Source organism: Anomalospiza imberbis, chromosome 20 (genome assembly GCF_031753505.1).
Source record: "Anomalospiza imberbis isolate Cuckoo-Finch-1a 21T00152 chromosome 20, ASM3175350v1, whole genome shotgun sequence".
In the NCBI taxonomy this organism is placed as follows: domain Eukaryota; kingdom Metazoa; phylum Chordata; class Aves; order Passeriformes; family Viduidae; genus Anomalospiza; species Anomalospiza imberbis.
The window spans coordinates 4,527,155-4,544,534 of record NC_089700.1 but is presented as its reverse complement, the minus strand read 5'-3'; the positions used below and the strand labels follow the sequence as shown (position 1 = coordinate 4,544,534).

Below are 17,380 nucleotides of genomic sequence, written 5' to 3'. Positions count from 1 at the left end.
GATTTTACCGCAAAGGCATTTTCTGGGCACCAACTCCCAGCTGAGCTTGTTCTCTTTTGTTGCCACAAGTCACCTGTGCAGTGGTGGCACCATGGCAATAAGGGAGGCCACCAAGCCCCGTGTGTGTGCAGGGAAGGTTTCAAGTACCCATGGGACACAAAATAGCTGAGATTTTGGTGTGGCAAGGGTATCACAATTCTTTCTCCTTCTCTGCTTCTGTACCAGGATTCTGTGTTTGCAAAGCTCTTACCAAAGGTCTGTGCAGGTTGTGAAGCTCAGATGAAACCTGCTGCTGTGATAAGCAACCTCCTTACCCCAAAAGTGCTGTTCAGTTCTTCTTTTCATGCAGCTGGGGGGGTCTCAGGCTCCCTGCAGCTGCTTTCAGCCAGTGTGCAGTCCTGAGCCTGCCCTCCTTCCACGTAAATAGGGGCTGTGGCCTCCAGAAAGGGGACAGGATGACCCTGATGATCCTGTGCAGTTGTATCATCAACCACATCTTCCAGTAGGGGATGTGAGAGCCCAGCCTCACCGAGGGGTCTGCGCTGGACAGCAGCTGGTGCCTGACCAGGAAGCCCTTCCTGCTTGGGGCATCATCATAGCAATAATACACCCGTCCTGCCAGCAGGTCTGCCTTCAGCTGCAAGGACATGCATCCATGCCACATTCCCTGGAGAAATAAGAGAGGGAGAGAAACAGGCATTCCGGAGGAGCTCAGTTTCCCTGTTTACCATAGAATGAGTCCATTGGATCTGCCAGCTTCAGTGCTGGGAAGCAGGGAGGCACTCCTGTGTGCTCAGCTGTGCTGCAGAGAGACTGAGTAGTTAATCCAGGCCTCCAAGATCCTTCAAACCTTTGGTTTCCCCTTTGAGCTGGACAATTAATGTGCCTTGTGATCCTGGTTCACGTGAAGTGAAAGGGCAGTGTTTTGTAGAGAGAGCAGGATGAATAGGAGGCAGTGCTCCAGGGTTTTATCCCTGCCTCTGCTGTGAGCCTTTGAAGGAGTCACTTGATTTATCTGGGCTTGATTCTTCTCTAACAGCATTTTCAAAATCTGCACTTTTGGAAAAAGACATCTAAGTGTGCTGCACAGAAATCGCTGAATGTCTGTGTCATCTAATGGTGAATTACACCCCCCTGAAAGGCACCAAAACAAACTCTTCCTAAAGGTTTTGTGAGTAATTTCTTGTGCTTGCTAAAACTGGTTATGTAGTGCAGCCTTTTCTGTAAAGAACTTGACAGTAGTGGTAGTTTTATTATTTTTTCTAATGAAGAAGTGTCTTTTCCTAGCAAAAACATTTTAAAAACACAGCCAGAATTTCTCTCTGCCCCCCATATATCCCTGAAACACTTCTCAAAGGGAATAAAGAAACCCTTCCCAGGTAAATAGTAGTAATAAGCAACTGCTTTTAAAATCCTTTAGCCAGTCTAAGTTTTGTGGTTCCAAACCCATTTGTGCTCATTCACCATACTCATCTCTCTGTCTAGGGAGATTATGGCTAAGCTGACGTGTAAAATCCCCTGTGACTAAAGCTGGTAGCACCCATGCAAGGAGCTCAGCCCTCCACTCACCCACGTAGGTGTGATTCCGCTCGGTGTCTTCAGGCTCCAGGTAGTTGAGAACACCATTCCTGGCTCTGGCAAGCACATACAGCTCCTGCAGGAACGCTGCCTTCTCCCCATGCACGGTGTTGGCACGGAGGACACAGGTTCTGAGTGTGCCACCATTGCTCAGCTGTAAAATCAGGGAGGGACGTCAGTGGATGGATCCAGTTCAGATGGATCCAGAGATGGAATCGTCCACAGTGACACTGGCTTTCCCAGATAAACCCAAACCCTGGGAATTCTGGTCTAGAGGAGTCAACAGTTGCAGAGAGGGTACCTCAACATCTGCATGCTTGGTACCTGTTTTGGGTCCCTAAAAACACAAAGAGGTGCCCAGTTTGATTTTATTTATTTTTTTCACTGAACACCTGCACCCACGTGGTGCTCCTTGAGAGGTGCTGGCTGGAGAGTCCTGGTGGCATGAACTCTTCTGCAGTTTGGTGTATAAAAGAGGATTTGCAACAACCAAAACTAGGTACCACAGCAAGCCAGCCCAACTGGCTGGCATCAAACTGCGACTGGGGGAGAGATGCTCCAGGCAGTGGCTTAGAGCACAAGTCTCATTTTCACATTCTCCTTCATTGTCTAGAAGAACTCATATGTCTGCTGACTGCATTGCCAGCCTAAAACACTGAACAGCTACCTTGGGTAGGGAGCTGGCTCTGGGTACACCAATATTTTTAATTCTTAAGTCACTCTGGAAAGCCTGGAAATTTCACTTTTTTTCAGTATGAACTAGGTGAACCTGGTTCCTTCAGCCCTAATTTAGCACAGCCCTTTCCAAAGTCACACTCCTGCTGGAGCTGAAGCACAGGCTCGAAGGGAAGCACCCTGTGATCTTGGGAGATTCTGGCAGCTTCCTGCTGATGTGGGAGTATCAGGCTTTGGGAGGCTTAGGACAATGCGGTTTATGCACCAAATCCAGGCAGAGGTTGGATACACACTTAGGAACTGTGGGGTCTTTCCAACCATCTCCCACTTTCCCCTGCCCTGTGCTGTAATTCCAGGGGTGCTACCACTGTATTTTGTACCTTTGTTCCGTTGGCTTCAAGCACAATTTTTTCTGCCATGGCTTTTGTCTTCCTGTGGGGCAGTTCCACTTCCCTGCCGTACCGTGTCCTCATTTCCTCTGGAACAGACTGTGGGAGACAGGGAGTGACCGTGGGGCAGAGCCCAGGGCTGGGGGACATCTGTCCCAGCCTGGTTTGCTCTGCATTGCCTGCTCCCAGGGCTTTCTGCTGCCTGGCAGCTATGGGAATCTCAGCTCCTCGCTGCACTTTGGGAGGAATAAAGCCCCAAGGAACACCAGCTGCTTCGGGGTGTTCACAGGCAGGTTTGCATGGGGCAGTGGTTTCTCAGAGCTGGATTTAGTTTTGTCTAATAGCATGATTGAAATAACATTCCATCAGGTAAATTAGAAGGCAGCAGAGTGACATTTTTAAGCAACTCACAGCAAGGTAAAAAGAGCACAAGAAGATGAGGGCAAGAAAATGAGAACAATTCTACTTCATTTTTTTCCTCGGGGCAGAGAAAAGCCTCTCATGAGCCATAAACTAAAAGGAGAAACTGCTACTTAATTTTCTCACAGAGTTGATTAAAGTTGGGAGGCATTTGCTGGGGATGTGGTGGAGCTGCTGGAGATCTCCTGGAAGCCTTGCAATCAGCAGGGTTGTGCTGGGATTGCTCCTTCATCTCCCCTCACAAATTACTCTTGAGGGGAAGGAGAAGCAGAGGACCCATGGCCAAGGACAAGCAGAGAACACTGGGCTGTGACTGTGGAAGACAACCTGCTCCTCAGGCTGCCACCTTACAGCTGCCAAGGGGAAAGCCTGTGGCATCTCACATGGAACTGGCCTCACAGGGCCTGGAATAATTCCAAGGAGAAAGCAGAAAGCAGCTCTATTCCCCACAGGGCGTCAGTGTCTTGTCCCAGTGGTTTTAGATCAGCCTGAGGCCATCGTGGGATTTGATTAAACATCTCCAGTGGGCTCTGGAGTGAAGAAACCTGGCTTGCAGCATAGGGAAGGAGCATCCACTTGCTCCCGTGCTCCCCTGAGTAGAATAGATGTGCTCTCTCTCCCTCCCTCCCTCCATGTGCTGCTGGAGACTTTCTTCCGGCTTTTAAACTAATTTACTCTATATTTTGCTGTTCAAGAGAAATCCACCCTGGCAAACCAGGACCTGCCAGGCATGGGGTGCCCCACACAGGGCAAAGAGGAATCCTCACCCTCCTGGGCTCAGATCTATCTCCTGGCAGGGTTCAGTGGCCCGTGAGGATTTCACCCAGCAAATCTGAGCAGAGGTGTTTTTGTCAAACACTGGGCCTTGGGAGAGTCGGCTCTGACTCAGGCTCCCGCTTTGACCTTGGCAAGTTGTTTTCCCTTTTCTGTGCTCAGATCTCCCTGTGTAAAACGTGGCTGATGCTGTTGCCTGGCCCTTGCCTGTTCAGCAGTCTGGCATGTTGTGTGTCAGATATCCCAGCTGAGATCAGGCTCTCCTTGCACTACAGCAACAGAAATAAATTAGGAGCATGAGAAATGCAGACTCCTCACACACCCTGGGCTTCTATCACAAAACCCTCCTCCCCTCCCCTTGTTTACAGGGCACGAACAAGAGACAAACCAAAAAACAAGCAAGACAAAAGATTGATTGTGCAAGGTTTGTTGCAAGCCCAGGAGAGGCCCAAGACAATTAGTGGGGGGTTATCTAGAAGTTCTAGTTTTAATTGCTTTCTCTCCTTTTTTAATCAATTTTTTTGGGTTTTGGGTTTTTTTTTTTTTTTCGTTTTTTTTTTTTTCCCTGCAAAGCTTTTAAAAAGCAGCAGCCTCACAAAGGGACAAACCTGCCTGCTGTTCCTGGGCTCTGCTGTGTTTGTGCCTTCCCCCACCCCTCTGAAGCTTGGTAGTAACAAAGAGCTCAGCATAATGCTCTTGCTTTTCAAAACGATCCCAGATAAGTGAACGCTAATCAGACTGGAGCAGCATTGTCAGAAGGTATCTCAGCAGTGCCTGTCTCCCAGGGATTGAGACTGACAGAGGCATTTTCTATTCTTGTCGGATGCTGAGGTGTGAGCATTATCCCAGCGCCCATCACCCCGGCCAGAGACTCCTCCTGCTTTGTCTCTGCCAATTCCCCAGCACGTAAAAGGGAGGTAAATAAATTCTATGAGCAGTGATGGAGAAGGGGCACAGAGGAAAAGGAAAAGTCAGGCAGGATCCTGGACTGTGAGGGAGAGGGCAGAACAGATGGGGTGGGGATGGAGAGCTGGGAAGAGGAGGAAGGAGAAAGGCATCACCTGTGCCTTCAGTCTGCAAAGCAGAGCCATGTTATGCTGCTCCCAGTCATCCCTGGGCTCCCTGTTGAGACGGGTGGGGTAAGTTTTCACTGGGAGGCTGGTACTTCTCATTATCTAATTCCCTTCATTTAAAATCAAAATAATTGGAGAAGAAAGACCCCTCTCTAGGGCTTCCTCTCAGGATAATGGGAGAATCTGAGTGTGTTCTGCAAACTAAGTGAAAGACTCCAGGTGTGGTTTTGTTTGTATTTGTGGTGGGGAAGGCTGTTCATAGCTCCGTGAGCATCAGCCTGGGTGGGTTTTCTTGCCCCTGTTGGTGCCACCATTACAAGCCAAAGCACTGTGATCAGGCAAGATCTGAGGCTGATTTTTTCAAGACATCTGTTCACATCTCTCTCTTAAGTCCCAGGACTAAAATACTGGCAAGGATGTGCCTGTACCTACATGAATTCTTAGGAATTATTTGTATTTGCTAGTGACCAAATTCCATAGCTTTGCAGTGACACAATCTCCAGTGCTTGTGGTCCCAAGTGGATTGAGTTGCTCTCATGGAGTTTTTCATAAGCCAGACATTTATTCTACAAATTTGAGTGCTTAGATGCTTTTCAAAAGAAGAGGCTTATGCCTTGACTTACTTGTGAGCATGAAATTTAGGCTTGTAAAGCCTAAATTTTAAGTTATGTCTTTTCAAGCTGGGCTCAAATTTTAAGTTATGTCTTTTCTAGCTGGGCTCAAATTTCTAGATTTTTAGTTAAAGTTTAGTTAAAGTCTTTTCTAGCTGGGCTCAAATTTCTAGAACCAAGTGACTGAAGGCAGCTGTGTCCAGCCTGGCTGCCTATGGAGACACCACTTGACTTGGAGCCAGCTCCCCTGGCACACAAGTTTCCAGGGGCTGAGCAGTTTGTGTGGCTACAACCAGGCTTGAAATCAGGAAGGAGACTTCCAATAGTACACATCAGACTGACCTCAAATTTAACCTAAAACTTCAGCCCCTGAAGTTTTTGAAGATACTTCTTCAGAAATATCAGCCCTGCTCTTAAGGTGCATGTGCTGTTGCCCCAGGAATACAAAATTATTCACAAATCCTGATGCTGAGCCCTGAGCAGGAGTGTCAGCTGATTGTCAAAGTCACTTCTGGAGATCAAAGAAAAAAAAACCTCAAAATTGGTTTTTTGACCACTGTCTTTGTATTGGTCCAAATTCCACCTTTGCCACAGAGCATTTTCTAAAGCTCTGCTGCTGTTTCTGGGTCTGTGGGTCAATCTTGTGGGAGCCACAAACAGAGGAGAAGGGTTGAGCATAATGCCCTGAAGCCCAAGAGAAAGACCCCATGAGCATGTAGCCAGGAAGAAGGATTTTGAGGGACAGAAGGGTACAATTTACAGGTCAGAATCTGGTAACAGAAGGATGTGACTAACCTGAATCCTGCAGGGCAGGTTCACAGCAGTGCATCTGTCCCCTAAGACTTCATGGGCAATTACTTTTTTCCGGGATAATGCTACATGAAATTTGCCCACATTTGATAACAGAAGATGGGCACGTTGCCAGCAGTTCCCTGTGGGGCTGGGAGGAGGAGGGGCAGTGGGGCATCACCTGCCCTTTGGGTTGACTCATTGTGAAGAAGAGCAAAACCTCTGACCCAACAGCAGGATGTAATGTGGCCATATCCCAAATTCCAAGCATGTGAAACCTTATCTGAAAATGATCTTAGGGCTCAGAGGAGCAGGGCTGTAGATCCAGGGACAGCCTGGCAGTGCGGCTGGGCCACACAGCTCTCACCTTGGGGTATGACTGGCCAGGCTTAGGTTGGGAAGAGCCATGGTTCTTAAATGGGCAGAGCAGCAAGGAAGGGTTTTCAGGAAAGAGAAGAGGAACAGACAGGAAGGAGAACACAAATCTTCTCCTTGGTAGCCACAGCTCAAATCTCCATCTGGCTGCAGTTGCATTGCTGTTTGGCTGGACAAACAGAGCGATGGAGAGGATTTGCTGAGCCTCACCTAAGCAAGGGCTCACAGGAGCTGTTGGGTCCAACGGCAGCGATGGAGCTGGTGTAGAGCAGGTATGGGATGTTCAGGACACATTTACCTTACCACATTTTCAGTACCTGTGGGGCAGGATGGGAAGGACAAACATCAACCACCTTGCCTTGATTCCTGTTGTGCAAATCAAAACAGATTCCCAGGCTTTTTTCCGACTTGGAACTAACCCATTTTTTTTATGGCTGAAAATATGTAAACCCCCAGGTCAGAGCTGCATTTCCTCAGGAGGGGATGGTTTATAACATGAGTAGCAGTCACATCCATAGCTGTGATGTGGCTGAACCTCCATGGCCATTGGCAACTGATTTAACTTGGACTTTAGAGCTGCTAGCAAAGGGAAGTTGAGGGCTTGGCAGAGCAAAACTCCATCTTTTTTCATTTGTGGGCAGACTGTTGGTGAACTGCAGCCTTCTGGCAAATGATCAGTGAATTAGTTGCATGTGTTGCTCTATAGAAGCTCTGCAGGGTGCTACAGGGTGAAATCACTCCATCAGACTCCTGATAGCTGCAGAATTTAAATAAAATAATGAGGGCAGCTTACAAGGCCACGTGAAATCCAGGCAAATCCAAAACATGGTTTGCTTTAAGGAAGGTTGTTCTGGCTGAACTTGTTGGTCAGTGTGTGTGGTTTAGTGTGGTTATTTTGGAGTATTTTGGTGCATTCAAACAATTTATGACTGTTGCAGGGGTGATTTTTGCCTTCATTGGGATTTTGATCCAAGTTGATCCTGTGAGAACCTCAATGACAAGGACTGAGGGCCTTCAAACCTGATAAGGCAGATCTGAAAGGAAGCAGCTCGTAGGGTTGGCTTCCAGAAACCTCCACACTATTTGTGCCTGGCTAAGCAGGCTCTGCCCTGAGCCTGTCTGCAGATCTAGTGTGGGAGGGCTTGTGATTTCTCTTCTCTTTGCTATTAAAGACATAATCTGAAATTACGAAGGAAATCCTGAGTTTAGGATAATTTCCAAGCACACAAATCCATCTAAAATCCCAGTGGAAAAGAAATCAATGTGCTTCTCCATGAGCCTATCACAATATGTAAAGTTAACTGAGACCCCCTGGTGAGAAACATCACTGGAAACAGCTGAGTTAAAATCCATTCAGCTTAACAAAAAGCAGATTAAAAAGTCTTTAAGTGACTAGATGGAAAAAATAATTCTTGTAGAAGAGAACTCTTCAATTCAGTCAACAAGGCTATAACAGGATTCAGCAGCCAGTGGTTGAAACAGAGAAGGGAATCAAAGCAGAAGATGTAAATTTTGGCCAGAAATTATAATTAACCATAGCCACACCACCTCTCCTCAGCATTGTTATGGCTTGCTGAAAGCCATGATAGATAGCCCATTAACTTGCACCCTTAATTTGAGGGCAACAAGTGTGTTGAAAAGGAATGGTCCAATTTAGCCACAAATTGTTGGGCTTAGAGCAGTATTTGGATGAATTTCTTTGGCCTGAGCTGCACAGAGGAGTTAGCTGGGGGATTATATACTTGACCTCTCCTGACCCTACCTTTTTCCATGAAGTCTACAGCAGGTATCAAATTCCATTTTTATTCTTTTATCTGCCATGATTTTAATAGAGAACTTCAGGCTCTTCTCTGAATTCAGGATTTTGAGGAGCCCTGGTGAGGGCAGCAGCCCCGTTTTGGGGAGTTCCATGTGGAGCCATCCAAGGGGAGGCAGGAACACAGGACAGGCTCCTGTTAAGTCATCCCAGACCATGCTCCTCAAAGAGTCACTCGGTGACACTGGAAAATCCTTGCGCGTGTGGTTTCCTGGGAATGCCACCAACATCTGCAAGACGTTTGGTTTGCTGAGGAGGGGACTTGCCCCGTGTTCAGTGCTCTCTGTAAATCCTCCCTGAGCTGAAGCACTGAGCTCACAGCAACAGTGAGGGGGAAGAGCTCACAAAGCCGCTAAAAAGCAGCAGGAACCCTCGGGCTCTGAATATTCTGAGAACACAGAGAGCACAACACAGGCTCTTAAAAGCATTGAGTTTTGAAAACAACTACAGCAATGAAAAGAAGGCTTGAATTTAAATGTTACCCTTGAATGTATCAGCAAATAGTCGAAGCCCTAAGCAGTAATCGAGTTGGAGATGTATATATATATAAAAAAAATAAAATTCCTTCCTTTTGGTTAACGACTATTTTAGTAGCTAACAGCCTGAGGTACCACTGGAATTGCTGCTGTAATAGGGATTTCATTATTTTTATAGCCTGTGCTTATTTCCTAGATTTATGAACAAATTTTCTCTTAGCAGATCTTGCACCAAACATGAAATTGGCTCTTGGTGGTAGGAGGACAGGGCTGTGGAGCTCTCAGTTACACATGGCCTGTCGATACATGATAGCTGGGAACTCTGACTAATTAAACAGCATCACTCTGCTAATTAAAACAGAATCACTCCCTTCTGGTGGGTGCAGCTCAACTCATACAGCCTTGTGCTGGTATAGACAGGGCAAAATCCCTGGGAAAGCTATGAGCTATCCAAAACAGGGTTTAAGTTTAATTGTCGGCCTTGTCACACACAGAACCGTTTCAGACCACTGTAGGTGTGTCCTGAAGCACCTCAGTGCCACCAGGGGAAGTTCTGCCCTGCCAGAACCCCTGTGCCAAAACTGAGCCCAGATTTGATGAGCAGTGGAGAGGAGCAGCCCTGAGCAAGGACAGAGGGGCAAAGGGAGAAACCTCCCCGCTGGAAAGGTTCTGGGCACCTTTCCCATCCCTGGGTGAGCTGGAATCCTGGATGCTGAGAATTTTAAACTTGCTGTGCTTAAAGGCACAGACACCCAAGAGAACATTGCATTTGAGGTCGTGGAACAGGCTTTTAAAATTGATTAATAGCACTGGGATTAGGGGTGTGTAGTTGGTTAGAAGTGTGTAACATCACGGGGTGGAAAACTTAGTTTGGGGTTTTAGAACAGAAATAAATATGAAGCAAGATGAAGGTTTAAGGGCAGAGGCAGGTTGCTCTTCCTTCTTCTTCATGGGTTTGAGTGATATTTTGTGATTGGACAGAAAAGTCTGAATTGTGGGCTTTGGGGGATCAGTTATTGGGTGAAAAGGGAAAATAATCTAGGTGTCCTTTCTTAATTGGTTAGTTTAGTTTTAAAAGACCTTGTACCAAGAGTCAGTTAGCCATTTTGTGCCTTGCTAATGAAAAAGCTGCCGAACTCACGGTAGCGAGACTGTAACATAGATAAGGGATAAGAAACACCTGAGTCCAAACATGAAACACCATCTCAAGTGCCTTCAATCCCCACCTGGAGAAACCGATCTGGGCGTGTGGGATTGGGGCAGAGGAGCACTCAGTGTGGGTGGATGTGATGCTGGAGCATCATCTCAAGTGCCTTCAATCCCCACCTGGAGAAACCGATCTGGGCGTGTGGGATTGGGGCAGAGGAGCACTCAGTGTGGGTGGATGTGATGCTGGAGCATCATCTCAAGTGCCTTCAATCCCCACCTGGAGAAACCGATCTGGGCGTGTGGGATTCGGGCAGAGGGAGCACTCAGTGTGGGTGGATGTGATGCTGGAGCATCATCTCAAGTGCCTTCAATCCCCACCTGGAGAAACCGATCTGGGCGTGTGGGATTGGGGCAGAGGAGCACTCAGTGTGGGTGGATGTGATGCTGGAGCATCATCTCAAGTGCCATCAATCCCCACCTGGAGAAACCGATCTGGGCGTGTGGGATTGGGGCAGAGGAGCACTCAGTGTGGGTGGATGTGATGCTGGAGCATCATCTCAAGTGCCTTCAATCCCCACCTGGAGAAACCGATCTGGGCGTGTGGGATTGGGGCAGAGGAGCACTCAGTGTGGGTGGATGTGATGCTGGAGCATCATCTCAAGTGCCTTCAATCCCCACCTGGAGAAACCGATCTGGGCGTGTGGGATTGGGGCAGAGGAGCACTCAGTGTGGGTGGATGTGATGCTGGAGCCGCTTGTGTCCCTGCAGGGTGTGGGAGAGGCCCGGGCTGTGTCCAGGGCCGGGTTTGGGCTCGTCCCCGACGTTGACGGCTCTCATCTCCCAGGAGGGCCCCGTGCTGCCCGCACCGTGCGTGAAGCGCCGCGGGCGCTCCCCGCGTGGCCGCCGATGTCTCCTCCCGTCAGTGCCACACGCGGGCGGGCTGCGGGAAAATAATGCAGAGATGCAGGGGGGAAAAAGGAGCGCAAATCAGCATTTGGACTTTCGGCAAAGAAGGAAAAATGTATAAATTTAAAGTAAAAATATTTGTTTAAATAAAATAAATGACATTTAGTAATTATTTGTTAATACATAATTAACTGTTTATTAATTATTAGATTAATTAACAATTTTAAATTACATAAAGAAATTTATTTCAATAAATAAAAAATTATTTTTATAAATTAAAAAATAAGTCAAATCAGCATTTGTACTTTCTGCAATGTACAAAAAAGTAGAAATTAAAAATTATTTTAATTAAATGAATAAAATTTAATAATTATTTATTAATAGTTTATTATTTATTAAATTAATTAACAACTATTTTAAATGACATCAAGGAATTTATTTTAATAAATAAATTTTAAATTTATAAACCAAACAAAAATTTATAAATAAAAAAAAGTCAAATCAGCATTTGTACTTTCTGCAAAGTACAAAAAATTAGAAATTAAAAATTATTTCTTTTAATTAAATGAATAAAATTTAATAATTATTTATTAATGAATAACTATTTATTAATTATTACATTAATTAACAATTCCAGTTAAATAAATTTATTTTAATATATAAATAAATTATAAATCAAATAAAAATTTATAAATAAAAATTATAAATCGAATCAGCATATGTACTTTCTGCCAAGTACAAAATATTATAAATTTTTAAAAATAATTTATTTATTTTAATAAAATTTTAATTAAGTGAATCAATTTTAATATTCATTAATTATTAATTAATAAATAATTTATTAATTATGAATCAAATAATAAACAACAATTTTAGTTAAATTAATGAAGGAAAAATTTATAAATCAAACAAAAATTTATAAATAAAAAAATTATAAATCAAATCAGCATTTGTACTTTCTGCAAAGTATGAAAAATTTATAAATAAAAAATTATTTATTTTAATTATATTTAATTAAATCAATAAAATTTAATAATTAATCCTTAACTAACAAGTAATTAATTAGGAATTCATAATTTAAGAAATAATGCATTCAATTAAATCGATCGATTTTAATTTATAAATCAAAAAATTATCAATAAAAAATTATAATTAAAAAACATTTATGCATCCAATCAGCATTTGCACTTTCTGCAACGTACAAAAAATCGATACCTTCCTGCAAAGCGTGGGCTGTCCTCTCTGCAGGGCAAGGCCAAGCACTCTCTGATAGTGACTGTGCCGTTTAAATCCAGCACACCAGGGCAAAATTCCCTTTTTTTTTTTTTGTTTGAACTCCAAGAAGCCAGGTTTGCATCTGGTTTTAATTGAACAATCGAACACGTGCCGCGGAGCAGCCGCGGAGCAGCCGCGGAGCAGATGCGGAGCAGACGCGGAGCAGCCGCGGAGCAGACGTGGAGCAGACGCGGAGCAGACGCGGAGCAGCCGCGGAGCAGACGTGGAGCAGACGCGGAGCAGACGCGGAGCAGCCGCGGAGCAGACGCGGAGCAGACGCGGAGCAGCCGCGGAGCAGCCGCGGAGCAGACGTGGAGCAGACGTGGAGCAGACGCGGAGCAGCCGCGGAGCAGCCGCGGAGCAGACGTGGAGCAGACGCGGAGCAGACGCGGAGCAGACATGGAGCAGACGCGGAGCAGACGCGGAGCAGACGCGGAGCAGAAGCACCGTGTCCGTCCCTGCAGAGCCCCACTGGCAGCAGGACACCCTTGGCCCAGGGCTGGAGCTGCTCCAGCCCCGGGGATCAGGGAAGCTGTGCTGGACTCTTCCCTTCAGACACAAAATTTTAGGGCTTGCGGGAACAACACCTGGTGATTTCAAGAGACATCGCACAGAGCTTTTTTTAAATTGCATATACTGGAGATTAAGCAGGAGAAGAATTTTCCTTAAGTCATCCCATACCATGCTTCTCAAAGAGTCACTCGGTGACACTGGAAAATCCTTGCGTGTGTGGTTTTCTGGGGATATCACCAACATCTGCATGAGGTTTGGTTTGCTGAGGCGGGCACTTGCTCCATGTTCAGTGCTCTCTGTAAATCCTCCCTTTAAAAAGTTTCATAGGAAATTCCTCCCTTAGAGCCACTCAGAATTTTCCCCCTATTCCCTTTTACCTCCTCTTTCCTCAGAGTAGCTGTTCCTTACATGGCTACTCTTGGCATCTACTACTCATTTTCTTGCTTTGAGACAGTGTTGTAACATGTCAGTAGGATTTTTCCCTTTTTCCTTTCCTGTAGTTGGGAATGGAACCAGGAGAAGCTGGGATGAGCAGCCTGCACTCCTCAGGGATTTGCAAGAAGCCACTCACGGGGTTGCTCTGGGAAGGAGATGGAGATGTCTCCTCTGCCCTGGACAGAGAGCCCCACACATGCTGGGCTCAGGGTCGGAACTCCTGGGGGATCCCACAAATGAGTAGCTCGGGGAAGGGTCTGTGGCTCCAGCTGTGGGGCTGTTACGGTGTGGAAACCCTCAGAGAGGATCCACCAGGGCAGGATGGGCAGAGGATTCTTCCTCAGGGCCCAAAAGGAGGGGTGGAATCCAAGCCAGCAGATGGAGTGGCGGAGTGTTCTCTGAGCAGCCTGGGATGGAGGAGGAGACAGAAATGTTACCAAAGGGTCCAGCTGCTTTCTTCATTAGCATAGCCAGCAATCAGTGGACTCGCTCTGAGGAGTTTTAATATTAAATTAATTCACACTGAGCATGGATATTAATTTAGTAGTAAAGCACAGCGTCGATTCAGTGAGAACAGAGGGTGAAAAGAAAGGAGCTGTCCATGAAGCAGAGGCAAAACCTTGCCTGGAGGACCAGAGTGCAGAGAAGGATGCTCCTGCTGAGAGGCAGAGCAGGGTATCAGCAGGCTCCGGGGGGGTTTTCTGCTACTCTGTTGTTTGGGAAAGCCTAAAACCCATCATGCTGAAGTGCTAAATAGCCTTTTCCACACCACCTGTGTTAAGGCGGCTGGTGTAAAGCAACCATGAGGAATTTTCAAACTGACAAGGCCTGATGAGCTCTTCCCAAGGCTCCTGAAGAGGTGAGGGGTGTAACTGCCGCTTGTAGTGTGTTATCAGCTACTTTGGAGAACTTCTGAAGGCACTGGGAGAGTTCAGCCGAGCAAATGAAACACTTGTGCCTGGAAGGGAAGTAAAGGAGAGGCAGGAAATTGCAGAACATTTTGGTTTTAACCCCAGGAAATTCAGGAGCACACAGTCAAACACGTGTGTGTGAGCACCTGTGGGATAATGGGGAGCATGGAAGGAGCTGACATGGATTTGTCAAGAACAAATCAAGCCAGATAAACCTCCTTTGTTCTTATGACAAGGTAGCAGGCTGCAGGGATATTGTGGAACAGGTTGATGTCATCTATCTTGATTTTTCAAGGGCTTTGGAAACTCAGCGTCATTCTCACAAGGAGTCAGTAAAACACGGGCTAAATAAGCCCCATTAAGGAGAGCACAAAGCTGGTGGAATTACAGTTCCCAGGGAATTGCCAGCTGTGGTAGGTGGCTGCCCTGGGGCTCTCCAGGGCTTATTGCTGTATTTGAGTCTTTTTGATTGTTTTCATCAGGAATCTGGCAGATTTGTTCATTAAATCAGCAGATAGCATCAGACTGGGAGGGACCATGCTGGAGGATTTGAGTATGAGCTGAATAGAATTAACAGAGTCTGGAGGGGAATAAAAAAGTGAAATTTGATAGGAGCAAAGAGAAGTTTTTGGGTTTAGCAGGGAAGAGGCAGCTGATCTTCATGAAGGGATTAAATTGGGCCAGGGCAGCTCAGGAGCTGTTGCTTGTTGTCAACTGAAAAAGGCACAGTTGTAGTGACAGGTAAAACAGGAGGATAAATTGCAGGATGGATGAGAGAAATCCTTCAGTGTTTTGCAGCAATGGGAAGGCCACAGCCCAAAATTCAATGCCCCCCTTGCAGACAGGAGCAATGGCAGTGCTGGATGGAGCAGAGGAGGAGGCAGGAGTGTGTGAGAGCTGCTTCAGCCTAAAGCAGAAACCAGTATGGAGTGGAAGGATGTGGTTTGCAGATGGTGGAGATTGTTGTTAAAAAAAAAAAAAAAACTACATTAATCCTGTAATACCTCTTCTACCTGTAAGTTTAGATGGGAAATCAAGGACCCAGAGTGTACCCATTGCCTGGTGGGGTAGAGATAAATGGGCTGCTCGGGTGGCCTGGGGACAGAACAAACATCTGTGGTGGAGCTGAGTCTGCCTGGGGCAGAGGATGGGGTTGGGATGGCCCCTCAGGCTGCTCCTGCCTCCTTGCCTGTGGTTTGCTGGGGTGTCAGGCCACAGACCCCTCCTGGAGCATGGATTTGGCACCTCCCTAATGTTTAAACAGCTTTTTCTTCAATTATGGGTGCTTTTAAGGTAATTGGCTCCCTGAAAGCTGGGGAAACCAGTCTGCTGAGTTCAGCTGCCAGGGAGGTTTCTGACAGTGATATTTCCCTGGGAGTCTTGACTTGCTGTGGGTGCATCCCCTTTCTGTCCATATCTCCCCACAGGATCTCCCTCAGCATTTTTTGCCTCTCTTAAAGCAGGCTGAAGGGTTGGGCAGTCAGAGACAGGGAACCCAGCCCAGCATTAGCTGAGCAGAGCACCCTGAGCTGCCTTGGCTTGTTTTGCATGGGTATTCCTAAATCCAGTAATACAGGTTGTTTTTCCCCAACAAATCTCACTGTACTCAACCCTGCATGAGGGCAGCACTCAGGATTTGATCAAATTAATGAATTCAGTATCTCTGAGTGTTTAGTGAGACTTACCTCCTCCTTTTTTAAGGCTGCTATAGGTTTCTCTCAATTATTTCCATCATTTATTTCACAATGCCTGCAGTAGGTGCTCAGATTGATTCTGTTGCTGTCAGGATTTTTAGTTATTTCCCTCGGAAGCAGTGGCTGGTTGGAGCAGCTCAGGAGGATGTTGGTTTAGCCCTTTTGTGTCAGACTGGCTGAGCAGAAGCAGCTGGGCAGCCAAAGTTCCCATGTCACAGCCTCTGTGTGCACGTGGCACCTCACAACTGATCCTTGCCTGGGGCCTCAGAGCCTCACTGGGAGACTTCTCTTGGGTGAGCCATCCCTAGGGGTCTTTTTTCTTTGATTTAGTGCTGTGCTGTAAAACTTCTGAGCTGGAAGTTGTTCCTCACCCAGTCTGTTTATCCAGGTTCCTGCCCCATGCCTGTAACTGCGGCATCTCCAGTGCTATCCCAGCTGCCAGGAAAGGGAGGGTTATGGGCAATAAATAGATGTTGATGGCCTTCTCTTACCTGTGCTGAGTTTTTCTACTTCTTCTCTTGCAACTGAATCAAAATCTCTGACTTCTTTGATGTAGTCTTGTTGAGAGAGGAGCTCTACGATCCTCTCCCCCACAAACCCACATCCTCCTGTCACCAGGTAGACCCAGGCTCCATCCATTGCTGAAGGTGTTTTTGTGGTTGAGGAGCAGAGAGAAGGAGGCTGCCAGGATCTTATCGTGCACTCAGCCAGTGTTTTCTGAGCTCAGTCTAAAGTTTAGCTGTCACAGAATGCTGCTGGGTGAACATTAACTGCAGCTGGTTACACATAAATCAGGTTTTCCTTGGCACAGTCCCACAGTGCTGCCACAGGCCCCTTCTGGGCTCTCTGACTCAGCCTTTCCCTGCTCCCATGGTAGCCCGTGGCCAGTGGGGCACATCTGGCTTGCCTTGGTGTGTGTCCAGTCTCAAGCCAAAGTCTGGATGCCAGAATTTTTGCACCCTGGACAGTCCCTTGCCACAGGCAGGTTTATCAGCTGTTGGAGCTCAGGGCAGCTGCTGCCAGTGGGAGGCTGCAAGGACCCTGCTCCCATGCCCTGGTGGTTTGTAGAGAGGCTTTCCAGCAGCAAATCCTTCCAGTGCTGAGCTGTGTCAGGAATGGCCAGCTGGGGTTTGGTGGTCACCAATTCCACCAGTCTGAGCATCTGGCTCAGCTCATCTCCTGGATGGATGTGCCTTGAGTTGAATACATCACACACCCCTCTCTGATTTATACATATATATACATATATATATATATAGGAGGAGAAAGAGGTCTCATAATTTGAAAACCATATTGGAGCGCAAACTCTACCACATCCTTTGGCAAAGTGTTCCAGCAATTAATTCTCATCACTGATACAAGTTTCATCTTGGCTGACACACCTTTCCCTGCTATGCTCTACAGTGTGTGCTGTTTCATTTCCCACTGGAGTCCAAAAATGGTATCAGCTTTGTCCAAGGGTGCTTGATCCTGTCCTGAAAGTGGCATGTGGCAGGGGCAAGACCTGTCCTGTTTCTCCCT

General features: G+C 46.6%; 1 protein-coding gene across 1 annotated transcript; it reads right to left on the bottom strand.

The window, feature by feature from the left end:
* Positions 1-281: 281 nt before the first annotated feature.
* Positions 282-16,677, bottom strand: LOC137485978 (3 beta-hydroxysteroid dehydrogenase type 7-like). The gene is given in 9 exon segments (XM_068210828.1): positions 282-644; positions 646-667; positions 1,570-1,732; positions 2,634-2,715; positions 2,717-2,731; positions 6,895-6,982; positions 10,926-11,065; positions 14,616-14,745; positions 16,351-16,677. Coding segments are annotated over 9 exon segments (1,104 nt in total). The 5' UTR covers positions 16,499-16,677; the 3' UTR covers positions 282-328.
* Positions 16,678-17,380: the final 703 nt, after the last annotated feature.